This window comes from Lepus europaeus, chromosome 18 (genome assembly GCF_033115175.1).
Source record: "Lepus europaeus isolate LE1 chromosome 18, mLepTim1.pri, whole genome shotgun sequence".
Taxonomy (NCBI): Eukaryota; Metazoa; Chordata; class Mammalia; order Lagomorpha; family Leporidae; genus Lepus; species Lepus europaeus.
In genome coordinates, this window is record NC_084844.1 from 15,961,358 (window position 1) to 15,975,093 (window position 13,736).

The window sequence follows — 13,736 nt, forward strand, 5'->3', positions numbered from 1 at the left end:
CCTTGAATTCCTGAGATGTCTGTAGAGCAGCTACTATGTGCCGGGCCTCCGATCCCACCAGAACCCAGCCCTGTGTGCAGTCTGGGTGCTGTCTGGATGGTGGCTGTCCCCTGGGGTCCCCAGCAGCCTGTCCTTGTCTGCCCCAGGCTCCCTCCCATGCCAGCAGGCTGCCCTACCTTATAGCAATGCCGGAGTTTGGGGTCCGAGGCCCAGGTCTGGGGACAGGAAGCGGTGAGGCTGGGCGTGGGGTCTGGCCCCGGCAGCTCTGGCGTCACTGGTGTGCCCAGGCTCTGCCGGCAGATGTAGCGAGCGCGGAACGAGGTGCAGTTCTTCACCTCCCACAGTCCCATGGCGCTGCCTGTGGCCAGGGCCACGCAGCCCCCACGGCTGAAGCCTGAAGGAGACAGAGGGGCACCCTCAGGCCGAGGGGGGCTCGCATCCCTGCAGCTCTGACAGGAACCAGCTCCCCGTCTCCGCAGCATGCCCTTCGTGGGGTCCAGCCCACGGGGCAGGAAGGAATCGGAGGCACAGCCCCAGCTCTGTGTTTACACACTGTGGGATCTCAGGCAGGTTACTCTCTGTTGTCCGCACCTGCAGAGGCCGCTCAGCTGGTAAACAGCAGCTCCCAGGCACTGGGCCTTGCTGTGCACACGGGCAGTGGACAGGGGAGCCGCCGTGGCCACCCAGCTGCACCAAGGCCAGCGGAGGCGGGGGGCATCTGCGGGCCATGGGAGGGGCTTACCGGGCTGGTCGCGGTTCCAGTGGGTGTACATGACCTCGTCCCCGCTGAGCCAGCAGAAGGAGCCGGTGCCGTTGAGGTCCTGCAGGGCTGTCCAGAAGTACTCGCCCTCCCAGTTGTAGATGAGGCTGCTGACGAAGGCCTGCTCGAACCTTCGAGACAGGAGACGGCTGGTCAGGGCCAGGAGCACTTCCTCACCCCAGTGCGCCCTGGCCACACACGGAATGCCATGCCCAGAGAGCTGGGGCGCTGCGCGCAGGCAGTAACTCACTCAGGAAAGTGGGGATCCCCAGGGGCCCTGCTGCTGACTCACGGAGCAACCCAGCTCCCTCATCTACTGTCCATACTGCAGCCTTGCTGGGAAGAGTCAAGAGAAAATCTGACCCAGCCAAGGCTTGTCTTTCCCACAGCCTGCACTATACCTGCCCTGGCCCCTCCCCACACTGGGGCACTACAGAAATGAGAGTCATTTGGTAACAAGATCTTTTAAAAGCCCTCGAGGGGCTGGCGCTGTGGGGTAGTGGGCTAAGCCTTTGCCTACAGTGCCCGCATCCCATATGGGCACCGGTTCAAGTCCCGCTGTTCCTCTTCCAATCCAGCTCTCTGCTATGGCCTGGGAAAGCAGTAGAAGATGGCCCAAGTCCTTGGGCCCCTGCACCCGCGTGGGAGACCAGGAAGAAGCTCCTGGCTCCTGGCTTCAGATTGGTGCAGCTCCAGCCCTTGCGGACATTTGGGGAGTGAAACAGAAGATGCTGTTTCTCCCTCTCTGTCTGTAACTCTACCTCTCAAATAAACAATATAATAATAATAATAGTCCTGGAGCCTGTTGAGGCTCGGAGGACCCCAGCCCCTGGGCAGGGGCGCTCAGGGCAGTTACCTGTTGGTGATGGTGACCAGCTGGGAGCCGTGGTCGGTGCACAGGCGCCGGGCCTCGCTGTAGGTCACTTGGTCCTCTCCCAGCCAGTAGCAGGAGGGGCTGTGCCATGTCCAACCCTGGCTCGGAGAGTGGGCAGAACAACAGCATCAGTGAGGAGGACCACTCCGGCCCGCGCTCCTGAGTCCTGGGGCATTGGGCAGGACAGAGGGCTGTAGTCCCTGTCACTCCCCCTCTCCACCACAGCGGTCACACTGGGGTGTGGGGGTGGCTCACAGGGTGGCTCCTGCGCCCACTAAGCAAGCCTGCCAGTCCCGGTCAGATGGAACCCAGAGCTGAAGAGCTGGGGTGAGATGCCAGAGGGCAGAGGGGTTGGGGTGGTCCTCAGGGCTGTGGAAAAGCGGGACCCACGCCCCTCCTCCACCTCCCACAAGCCAGAGAGCTGGGGTGAGATGCCAGAGGGCAGAGGGGTTGGGGTGGTCCTCAGGGCTGTGGAAAAGCGGGACCCACGCCCCTCCTCCACCTCCCACAAGCCAGGACAGAGTTCCAGGGATGGGGCGTGCGTGACCCTGCTGACCCCCAGCCTCTGACAGCCCCTCCCCCAAGCCTGGGCTGTGGTAAGGTGTGACCAGGAGCTTCCATGCGGCAGCATAGGAGCCACGAGGCCACAACGTGTCCTTTTATGAACAGCCACACACTCACAGGGCTGGGGGCTGGGGCTGGGGGGAGCAGCCTGGTACGCACAGGAAAAGGGCCACCACCCACTCACCCTCATTCATACCCTCACTGCCCACTCATTCAACCACCTTTCTTTTTTTTTTTTTTTTAAGTTTTTTTTTTTAAGTTTTTTTTTTTTTTTTTTTTTTTTTTTTTGACAGGCAGAGTGGACAGTGAGAGAGAGACAGAGAGAAAGGTCTTCCTTTTGCCGTTGGTTCACCCTCCAATGGCCGCCGCGGTTGGCGCGCTGCGGCCGGCGCACCGCGCTGATGCGATGGCAGGAGCCAGGTGCTTCTCCTGGTCTCCCATGGGGTGCAGGGCCCAAGTACTTGGGCCATCCTCCACTGCACTCCCTGACCACAGCAGAGAGCTGGCCTGGAAGAGGGGCAACCGGGACAGGATCGGTGCCCCGACCGGGACTAGAACCCGGTGTGCCGGCGCCGCAAGGCAGAGGATTAGCCTGTTGAGCCGCGGCGCCGGCCTTCAACCACCTTTCATTCCTGCAGCCCTGCCCCCTGCATCTGGAAGCCCAGTGGGGCCAGGAGCACCAGGGCACGGCCCAGCCTGCCGAGACTCTCAGGCACCGCGTGCCAGACCCCAGCCTGCAGACCCGTGAGCCAGCCAAGAGAGGGGCAGACAGGGCTGGGGGCCGGAGCCGCACCTCCCACAGCAGCCTCTGCTCTGCAGCTCCGGGCCACCCCCACCTCCTTGTCTCTGCTGCCTCTGGGAAGTGGCTCCCCCCCCCCCGGGGGGGGGGCCTCTGGGTGTGAGGGCTGCACCCCAGAGCCCAGCACAGCAGGGGAGGGCAGGCTGCAGGATTTCATCCACACCCATCCCCCACCCCCAGCCCTCTGGCCGGCCCACCCAGGCGGCTCCAGAGGCCTCACCTGGCGGCAGCCGTGGTCCTCATCGGCAGCACCCTGGCTCAGCTGGCCTGCCTTCTTACAGATGGATGGCAAGGACTGGTTACAGGGACTGTCATTCCAGCGGCCTTCCTAGGGACACAAGGCCAGGGAGCATCTCTGCCTCCCTCCCTCGCAATCGCCCAAACCCGCCTCTGAGTCTGCTTCTCTGTCCCTGACAGCCCACCAGGCACTGTCTAATGGGAAAATAAGTTCCTTTAAACTACTTAGATATATATGTACATATATATACATATACATATGTATGTATATATGTATCTTTATATATTTATATATTTTTTAAATCATTTATATAATTTTATTTTTTTGTTATTTATAAAGCATTTTATAAACATCAAAACCAAACTGGCTAAAATTGTTATAGCAGCTGATGGTAAGATAGGTGAGTGGGATTCCCACGGGATCCAACGGGCACCTGTGGAGCCAGGGTGGGCAGAGGCTGGGGTGCCCAGCCCCGAATCTCAGCTGAAGAGGCCCCTACTAACAGCCTCGCCCAGGCGGCAGCATGTTTGTCCTTAAGCTCCATCTCAAGGGCAGAAGCCTGTGTGTATCCCAGCACCCAGGGGAAAGTCTTCCATGTAGCAGACACTCAGTATATAATTGGCTTAACATTTTAAATAGCATCCCCTAAGGCAAACGGCTCTGCCCCTCCAGCCCCTGGCAGGTTTGCAGCATCTGACAGCAGGGATGGGCGGTCTGGTCCTATAGCTTTGTCTCTTTCTATAGGGCCTCTTATTTCTGCTTGAAACCTGCATCCAATCCTTCACCTGCCCACCCTGAGTCTACACGGACACCATAGCACACAGTCACAACCACATAATTTGTTAAGACTGGAGCCTAGACTGGTAGGGTCCCAGGGCGGGAGCTGGAAGATGCTGGGGGAGCATCTCCCATGATATGGGCTCGGGTGCCACCTGCTGGCCGGGAAGGGCAGCTGGCGAGAGGCCAAGGGCGGGCCAGGCAGGAGGCCTGGGCATTAACTCCTTTAATCCTTTAATCCTCCCACCCTCATCTAGGAACTGCCAAGGTGACTCAGCTGGGGGGGGGGGGGGCTGATGGGATTCCAATCCTGGCATCCCCCCTTGTGGAAGGGAAGGGTTGGTGCGTGGGGGGCGGGGTACTGCTGAGAGGACAATGCAGGGGGGTGGGGGGGGGATTACAGGCAACAGACTGCAGGATGACAGGGAGAGGGGCTTCTCACCGGCCCCCAGATGGTGACACAGTCCTCCAGACTGTCGCGGAAGTTGTTGGGCTCGAAAGGGTGCCAGTGGGTGAAGCTCACAAGGCTCCCGTCCGACCACTCAAAATTCATCTGCAGCTTCAGGTCATTGAGGCCGATCCACAGCTCCTCCACCTCTGGGGTGCAGCAGGAGGGGAGGGGAGACAAGACGGTGAGGAGGAAGGGCGGGGCGGGAGGGCCAGGGCGCCGGGGAGGTGGGGATGGGCAGTGCCTTGCCTTGCTTGATCTGCTTGGTGATGAACTCCAGCTCGGCCATGCTGTGGATGCTCAGCAGGTCGCCCCCGCTCCGCAGGCACGCCTTCTTGGACTCCTGCCAGCTGCGCTTCTCGGCCTGCAGGCGATAGCAGTGGCCCTGGAAGGGCTGCCAGCTGGGCTCGCACTCCACCTTCACGTTGGCCCACCTCTCTGCGGAGACCCAGGGAGGCTGCTCAGAGACTCCGCCCACCCACTGTCCACGCAGGTGGGGCTCCCATGCCTGCCCCGCATCTGCCCGCCCACCAGACGCTGCTTCCTCCCAGGACCCCGGACCCAGGACCAGTCTGCCTGGGACGCTCAGAACAGGCGGGCCCGGGCCGGGAGCTGGGCCCAGCCTGCTCCGGGGTCTCCTCTGCCACAGGGTTTCCAGCTGAGATTCAGATTCCGCTCCCAGCCACCATTATTCTCTCAGAGTGCTTGCTCTGTCCTGGCCTGCACAATCCTGGGTGAGGGGAGTGGGGAAACAGGGCCCAGGGGAGGCCCCCGGGAATCAGAGGTTGTGGTGGGTGGGCTACAGGAGTCATGGGGAACCCAGAGACCCTGCAGATGGCCTGCACCCGCTGCCTGGGATTCCTCCTCTAGCTCCTGCCCCCACCCCAAGTTGCTCTCCCTGCAGCCCAGGGCCAAGCCGACCTGCGCCAGGCCCTCCCTTCTTGCATTTCAGGTCGGGGTTCGAGGGCAGCTGAGATGAGCAAGCCCTCGCTCGGGTCTTGGCAAGAGAAAACAAGACTCTGCGAAACCACCCACCGCGTCAGGCTGGGCAGGACGCTGCGGGGCCGGGCGGGCAAGCGTGAGCCCGCTCACAGCATCGCCCCATGCTGGGATCTGGGATCCGCTCCATGCCGGCCGCCGCCTCTCCCGGAGACCAGGCAAGGCGGGCGGGCGGGTGGGCGGAGAGCCCAAGTGGCCTCGCTCCTAGGCTCGGGAGCTGCCAGTCCCCGCTTGTTGGCCAATGCGCTAAGACCCGAGGCTGCCGCCCGGGACCCAACAGATTCAAACTGTAGAGGCGCAGGGAGATGCGGAGGCTTGCGGCCCCGACAGCCCCAGCGGCGCCTGCTGTGGACAGGACTGGCCCTCCCTCCGTGATGGGCCCCAGCAGGCAGACCCCGCCCTGCTCCATGGCCCACGCAGGGATGCGGGCCGTGGTGGGAGGGGCAGGGAGCCTGCGAGGCCCGCAGTCCGCCCGCCCGGGGCCGCACCCGGAAGACCTGGCGTTGCTGCCTGCCCCGGACGCCCTCTCGCTGCAGGTGGAGGCCCTGGATGGCGGCCGCAGAGGCCCCAGGACTGCGGGGCAGGGGGTGGGCAAGGAGCAGCGGCCTCAGGCCCTCACATCCATCGGCCTCCCGCAAGGTTTTAGTCATCGGGAGCCGAAGTGTTGCTGGTACTGGCTGTGGGCTTGTGGAGTCTCCTGGATTTGTCATATTTCCTTGTGAAAATCCCTCTTTCTCACCCCCACGGCTACCTGGATACTGTGGTAGCCCCTCCGGCCCACGCTAACCACTGGCCACTGGCCACCCCAAGGGATGTGCTTACAGGCAGCCCACACAGGTGGGGGAGGGGGTTTGTTCTGTTTGCCAGGCGGCACCCCGGGCCCAAGCCTTTTGCCCAAGGTCACACACCAGGGCAGGCCATGTCGCTGGCCCCAGACTTTCCTCCCTGGCATCAGAACCTGCAGAGGCCCCCTCCCCACAGCCTACCTGGCCCCGCTCACACTTGGTCCAGCAGCCAAGACCCTCCAGGGACTGGCTGTAACCTGCCTTTCTGAACTCTTCTCACTACCGTGGCCATAAGCCAGGGCCTCTCAAACTGTGCCGGGAATCTTTTAAAATGCAAGCTCTGACTCAATCCATCTGGGGCGGGGCCTGGCAGCCTGAATGTCTCATATTACTATTAGTTCAAAGGCAGAGAGACAGTGCGAGAGGGCACGCTCCTGCCCACTAGATCACCCCTCTGATGGTCTCAGTGGTCACGGCTGAGTCCGGGTCCAAGCCCGGAGCTGGGATCTCAATCCAGGTCTCCCACAAGGGCAGCAGGAACCCAGTGACTTGGGACACAACCACTGCCCCCCCCTCCCCCCCCCGGACTCAGCCAGTGGTTATCTGCCCTGGCAGGAGGCTGGAGCCAGCAGCCAGAGCTGGGAATGGAACCCAGGCTCTCTGGTGTGGGACGAGGGCATCTCCACCGCCATGGTGCTCCCTGGGGACGCTGTGCTGCTGGTCTGGGGACCACACTGTAAGTGTAACACAGCCGGGACTCAGTGTCCCAGGGGGATCCGCTGCAGGAGCTCCTTTGGATACCAACCTCTGTGGATGCTCAAGCCCTGTATATAAAATAGGGTAGCAGTGGGGCTGGCACTGTGGCAGAGAGGGTAAAGCTGCCACCTGCAGTGCCAGCATCCCATGTGGGTACCAGTTCAGGTCCTGGCTGCTCCACTTCCGATCCAGCTCTCTGCTATGGCCTGGGAAAGCAGTGGAAGATGGCCCAAGTCCTTGGGCCCCTGCACCCACATGGGAGACCCGGGAGAAGCTCCTGGTTTTGGATCGGTACAGCTCCAGCTGTTGCGGCCATCTGGGGAGTGAACCAGCAGATGGAAGACCTCTCTCTCTCTCTCTCTCTCTCGGCCTCTGCCTCTTTGTAACTCTGCCTTTCAAATAAATAAATAAATCTTAAAAAAAAATAGTTGTTTGGCATAAATAGAATAACTTAAACAATTAAAAAAGGTAGTGTAGCAGTTCCATTTAAGCCACACACATCCTCCTGTATGCTGTAAATCACTTCAATACCCAATACAAAGTGAGTCAAATGCCACTTCCAGAAACCCTCCCTGGCACTCTCAAGTGTGGGCAGTCTCCTCCCCAGGCGCTCTGACCCGGAACTCCGGCCACCCTGGCTGTGTGTTGAGCTGTCGCCTCGGCAGGGCATGCTCCAGTCTGAACAATGAACAGAGGCTCAGTCACTTTGGGCGGGGCAGGTAGCAGTGGCCCTGGAGAGGCTCCCCCTGCACCTAGGCCTAGCACCCCCAGCGGGGGCCTCACCTGGCAGGCTGGGCTCAGCCGTGGCGTTTGGCTTCTTCTTGCACACGTAGGGCAGCGCGATGCTGCAGTCGCGGTTCTGCCAGCCGCCCGAGGACTCGGTGCGGATCACGCCACAGTTCTCCTCACTGGGGTTGTCGGGCTGATCTGGGGGCGGGCAGAGAAGCGCTCACCGTGGCCCCCGGAGCCTCCGCAGACCCCCTGGGCGCCCTCTGCTCCCACGGAAGCCCTGCCTCCCTCGGCCTCCACCGCGGGGTCCTCACTGCCTCCTGGCCTGGGCCTGCAGGGCCCTGACCCTCCTCCAGTAGTGGCCCTGGCCTTCCCGGCTCCGCCTCTAGGTCTGCTGGCACTGCTCAAAGGAGAGAGCGGAGGCCAAGATCCAGCGCAGACCCTGAGCCCTGGGTCCCGGGTCCGAGCCCCTCCGTGAGTTCCCAGTTCACAGCAAGGCACTTCCGGGGCCGGGCGCCCAGGCCAGCTGGGGTGAAGATCCGTGCCTCCCACCTACTCTCCTGCAGTAGCCTGAGTGCTTGGGGGTCCCCCAGGCCACCCTGTGCCCCAGACAGCGCCTCACCGCTCTCCCAGTTGAGGTACTTGAGAGGTGAGTTGTCTGACCACTGCCAGCCGCCACTGGTGTCCAAGTCGTTCAGGCCAATCCACAGCGTGGAGCTGTACCCGGTGAGGAGCCCTGGGAGCAGGAGCGGGGAGGAGAAGGGAGAGGCCCCAGCCTTAGCCTCCAGCGCCCCACTCCCATTCCAGCATCCTTAACCCCAGGCGGGTACGGGCCTCAGGCTCCTGACGGCCACCCGGCCCGACCCGGGCAGCTGCCCATCTCACCATTGATGTAGGTCTGCTCGTGGATCTCTGTGATGCTCAGCAGGTCCGCCCCCTGCTGCTCGCAACTGGCCCAGGCCTCCCGCCATGACAGCGTGGACTGGAAGTTAAACTGGTAGCAGCTGTCGGTCAGCTGGTCCTTGTCCCAGAAGGTCTCGCAGTCGTTACCTGTCACCAGGGCAGCGGGACACTTGTCCTCGGCCAGCTTGCTCCCTCAGGGCCCACCCGCCAGGAGGTCCCCGGCCCTGCCCCAGCCCCGCTCCGACCGGTGCTCACTCTTGATGGGGCAGAAGCCCCAGCGCTCGTCCTTGCCATAGTCCTGGGTGGTGGCGCACCACAGGTGCCCGTCCTCACGGCCCGTGCTGGTGCAGCCATGGAACCACTGGCTGTCGTACTTGAAGGGGATGGTGCACGGCTTCCCGTGGGAGTTCCCCTGGATGGTGTAGACCTCTGCAGGGGAGGGGCCAGGCCCTGGTACTTGGGACCCCAGGCACTGCCCACCCCTCAGCCACAGTGGGGGGGGGGAACCCCTCTAGCAGGGAGAGTTGGGGTGGGCAGGGGTCAGCTGAGAATGGCTTTGAGGCTCCCTCCCCTGTGAGGTCAGCCCAGGAGCCTGGCACAGGTCCCCAGCACATCCCACAGGGCTGGGAAGGGGCCCCCAGTGCCTGCCCAAAGTCCGGCTGAGAGAGGAGGTTGAGCTCCATGAATCCCAGTGCGTCACGCCCTGCTCCCCCACCCCACCCCCCCAGCTCCATCTCAGAGAAACCACCCAGGGATGGTGCTGCCCCTCACTGGGGGCTCCAGTAAAAAGGGGACCATGGAGCCTCCCTGGAGAGTTGAGGGGGGAGGACTGTTCGTTTAACGTTGCATTATGCATTTCTATACTATTTGAAGTCTCTCCACACATGTATTAATTTTGCAGTTTTTTAAAACAATAAATTAAATGTTTTGATTTTCCTAATTATTCAAAAATGCTTCCTATTGCAGTGAAGAGGGGACTGCCAAGAGTCCACAGAGGTTAAAGGTCACCCTGCAATCCGGCCCTCCAGGGTTCCAGTGCCCTGGACACCAGGGGCCCCGCCCCTCGCCCGCAAGCAGTGGCTCACCATAGTAGGGCCGGGCGCACAGATCCTCATCGCTGCCATAGATGTGCCACTGGCCACTGCGCGTCTGGTCGCCACGCTCAAGGGTGCCGGGCTTGGACACGTTGCCGGCACGGCCCCCCAGGAGCAAGGACAGCTGGTCGCCCAGCGTGCGACAGTGCCAGCGAAGATTCAGCGCCTCCCGGTCACACTCGTACATGCCCAGGGAGGCTGTGGTATTGGTGCCCGGCCAGCCGGTACCCAGGCACTGCGTGGTCCCCAGGTTGAAGAGCCGGTTTCGGGAGACCCACTTCCAGCGCTGGGCAGGCAGACTGGCATTGCAGGCTGGGGTGACGCGGACCTGCCCGCCCAGGGCTTCCAGGCAGCCCTGCAGGCCGTGGCTGAAGATGAGGAAGACATCGGGGTCTGGAAGGGAAGGCGGGACAGGAAGTCACCACAGGGCCTCTCCTGGCTGGCCCTCCATCACTATGGGGGCCTCCAGACCCTGACCATGCGCCGGGTGCCGGCTTGTGAGCCTTCCCGTGCTGTATCACGCCATCCTCACCATGGACTCCTTGAGGTGGGTGTGAGGGCAGAGGAGCCCATGGCCAACCTCTGTCCAAGCCCAGGTCTCCGGGAGGCAGGACGGGGAGGACTCAGTCCTCTGTCCCATTCCCAAGGGCAAAACCAAGTCCACAGGGCGCGCTGAGGACCGCACCCAACAGTCCTCTCGTATTTGCGGTTGTGGTTACCCCAGGTCAATCTCTCAAAATGTTGGATGGAAAATTCCAGAAATAATCCATCCGTCACTTTTACATAATTCCTGTCCCAGTTCTTGATGGTTAAGATGGTTCTGTTTTGCCATGAGTGCACATCTCTGTGCATAACGTGTAAGCTGAGCTTTGTAAGTCCATGAGACGTCCTCACAAAGTTCATGGATGGTGAAGACACTGCTTGGCACCCCGCTCCCTACCCGAGAGCCCGGGTTCAAGTCTTGGCTCCACTCCCGTCCCAGCTTCCTGCTAACGAGCACCCCGGGAAGCAGCAGAGGATGACCCAAGTAGCTGGGTTCCTGCCACTCACACGGGAGACTGGGATTAACCAGGATTCTGGGTTCCTGGTTTCAGCTTGGCCCAGCCTTGGCTGTTGTGGGCATTTGGTGAGTGAACGAGTGGAGGGAAGCGCTCTCTCTCTCTCTCAAGTGAAAATAAGTAAAATATTTTAAGAAGCTCATGGAGAGGTGGGCATTGTGGTGCAGCAGGTTAAGCCACCACTTGGGATGCCTGCATGCCAGTTGGAGTCCTGACTGTTCTGCTTCCAATCCAACTTCCTGCCAATGTGCCTGGGAAGCAGCAGATGGTGGTCCAAGTGCCTGATCTCTACCACCATGTGTGTCTGTCACTCTTCCTTCAAATAAGTAAATCTTAAACACACACACACAACTAAAAGATATGACTGCTTCTCATCCCAACCTGTTAACAGATAAAATCCATGGCACTTAATGTTCAACTTCCTACAAGGACCAATCTAAAAAAACAACTCACTGAAAATGTGCTTTACAATAAAACTATATATGGATTGAAATTTTTTTTTTTTTGCATCAAAATAAACTTTTTCATTTGAAAGGCGAAGTGGAAGAGAGGGAGGGAAAGAGAGACAGATCTACTCCCTGGTTTGCTCCCCAGATGGCAGCAACAGCCAGGAATGGACCTGAAGCCGGGAGCCAGAAACCCCGTCCAGGTCTCCCATGTGCGTGGCAGGAACCCAAGTCCTAGGGCCATTATTTGCTGCCTCCCAAGCACATTAGCAGGAAGCTGGATTGGAAGAGTAGGCAGGACTTGATCCTAGGAACTCCCAGAAGGGCCGTAGGCATCCCAAGCAGTAACTTAACCAGCAGTGCCACAATGCCTGCCTCTGAATTTTTTAATCCCAGTGTCCATGAACGTTTTGAAGCATCCTTGTGTGTGCGTGTGTGTGTGCATGTGTGTGTGGAGAGAAAAACAAAGTATGTGTAGGGTTTGGGGGGGGTGGTCTTGGAAGGTATCCCCCAAGAATTAGGGGATCTATTGCACGTTACTGAAAATTTTGCAAAGACCAGTGAAGGCGTCCACGTCACCCACCAGGCTGCGGTCCTGTTCTCAGCCTCCGGTAGGTAGCATGATGTCCTGCCACAGTCCTCCAGCCTGGAGCCAATACCGTCTCAACCACCCTTCTCTCTCAGCTTCACGGGTTCTGTACTTTCTTCCTTCTAGAACGTTCCCCCAAAACATCACCCACCCACCCCTATTCCCAACCACTCACTCCTCCTCCCATAACTGTTCCATACTTCAGTTTCCAGACAGTGCAGTTGAACCCCCTGGCTTCCTCAATCCTGGATCTTCACGCCCATTTCCTTGCTGAGCAGACAGGAAATCAACCCATCCCCAAATCACACCCACTTCACAGATTAAGAAACGAGGCTTGGGGCAGATGATTGGTACAGCAGTTCAGACTTTGCTTGGGATGTCCACACCCCAGGTAGGAGTGTCTGGGTTCGAATCTCAGCTCTGCTTCTGACTCCAGCTTCCTACTAATGAGAACCCTAGGAGGCAGCAGTGACGGCTCAAGTAGTTGGGGCCAAATGCCACCTGCGCCACTTCACACACAACTTGGGCCAGATGCTGCAGTCCCCATGGGCCAGTTCCTTCCTCAGAAAGGCTGTATAAAGATTAAACGAGATAATCGATAATACACAGAAGGTGTCGGGGGCAGGATCTGGCACGTGGTAAGAGCGCTGTGCGTGCCCAGCAGCAGCATCAGCCCCACTTGAGAGGCAAAGAAACTGACAAACAGCGGGAAGCAATCTGATGCCCAAGGCCACAAGACGGGAAGGGATGGAGCTGAAGTTCGGCCCCAGGCTCCTGAGCCCAAGCTCAAGTTCTTTCTGTCTTTCTGCCCCCCTCCCCCAACTGTTCTCATGGACAGCCAGAATGATCTTTTAAACATGTTAATCAGCCAGCACTGTGGCACAGTGGGTTAAGCATCTGTCTGTGGTGCCAGCATCCCACAAGGGGGCTGGTTCAAGTCCTGGCTGCTCCACTTCCAGTCCAGTTCTCTGCTATGGCCTGGGAAGGCAGTAGAAGATTGCCCAAGTGCTTGGGCCCCTGCACCCACGTGGGAGAACTGGAAGAAGCTCCTGGCTCCTGGCTTCAGCCTGGCTCAGCCCTGGCCAATTTGGGGGAGTGAACAAGCAGATGGAGTATCTCTGTCTCTGTCTCTCCCTCTCTCTGAACGAGCGGATGGAAGACCTCTCTCTCTGTAACTGTCTCTCAAATAAATAAATGAATCTTTTAAAAAACAAAAGATGTCAATCAGTTCTAGAAAAATAAATTTGTTAATAATATTGGAGTGTTGAAGGTCATAAAACACTAACAAATCCAATGGCGTAAGAATTCTTTTCAAGGTAAGATGTATGCTATAAGCAACAAAGTTCAAATGAACAGGGCAGGCATGGTGGCACAGTGGGTTAAGGTGCTACTTGGGACACTTGCATCGTGTATCTGAGTTCTGGTATCAAATCCCATCATCACCTTTGCTTCTTCATTTTAAAAAAAAAAAAAGATTTATTTATTTATTTGAAAGGTAGAGTTACAAAGAGGCAGAGACAGAGGCAGAGTGGTGTCTTCCATCCGCTGGTTCACTCCCCAGATGGCCGCAATGGCTGGAGCTGCGCTGATCCGAAGCCAGGAGTCAGGAGCTTCTTCTAAGTCTCCTACACAGGTGCAGGGACCCAAGCACTTAGGCCATCTTCTACTGCTTTCCCAGGCCATAGCAGAGAGCTGGACTGGAAGTAGAGCAACCAGGACTTGAACCAGCCCCCATGTGGGATGCCGGTACCACAGGCAGATGCTTAACCCACTACATCACAGTGCCGACCCCACCACCTTTGCTTCTGATCCAGCTCCCTGCTCATGTGTCTAAGAGACAGCAGATGACGGCCCAAGTCCCTGACAACCTCATGGGAGACCTGGATGGAGCTCCTGGCTCTTGGTTTGTTTTGGCCA

The 13,736-nt window shown here is 59.1% G+C and overlaps 1 protein-coding gene across 1 annotated transcript in view; it reads right to left on the reverse strand.

Annotated features, from left to right (window-relative positions):
• Window positions 1–13,736, reverse strand: part of MRC2 (mannose receptor C type 2) — a 50,781-nt gene that overhangs the window by 12,416 nt on the left and 24,629 nt on the right. The window contains 11 exon segments of the mRNA XM_062175518.1: window positions 177–394; window positions 743–891; window positions 1,617–1,732; window positions 3,218–3,325; window positions 4,455–4,609; window positions 4,710–4,898; window positions 7,784–7,927; window positions 8,352–8,465; window positions 8,615–8,779; window positions 8,888–9,061; window positions 9,718–10,119. Of these exon segments, the coding sequence (XP_062031502.1) occupies window positions 177–394; window positions 743–891; window positions 1,617–1,732; window positions 3,218–3,325; window positions 4,455–4,609; window positions 4,710–4,898; window positions 7,784–7,927; window positions 8,352–8,465; window positions 8,615–8,779; window positions 8,888–9,061; window positions 9,718–10,119 (1,934 nt within the window).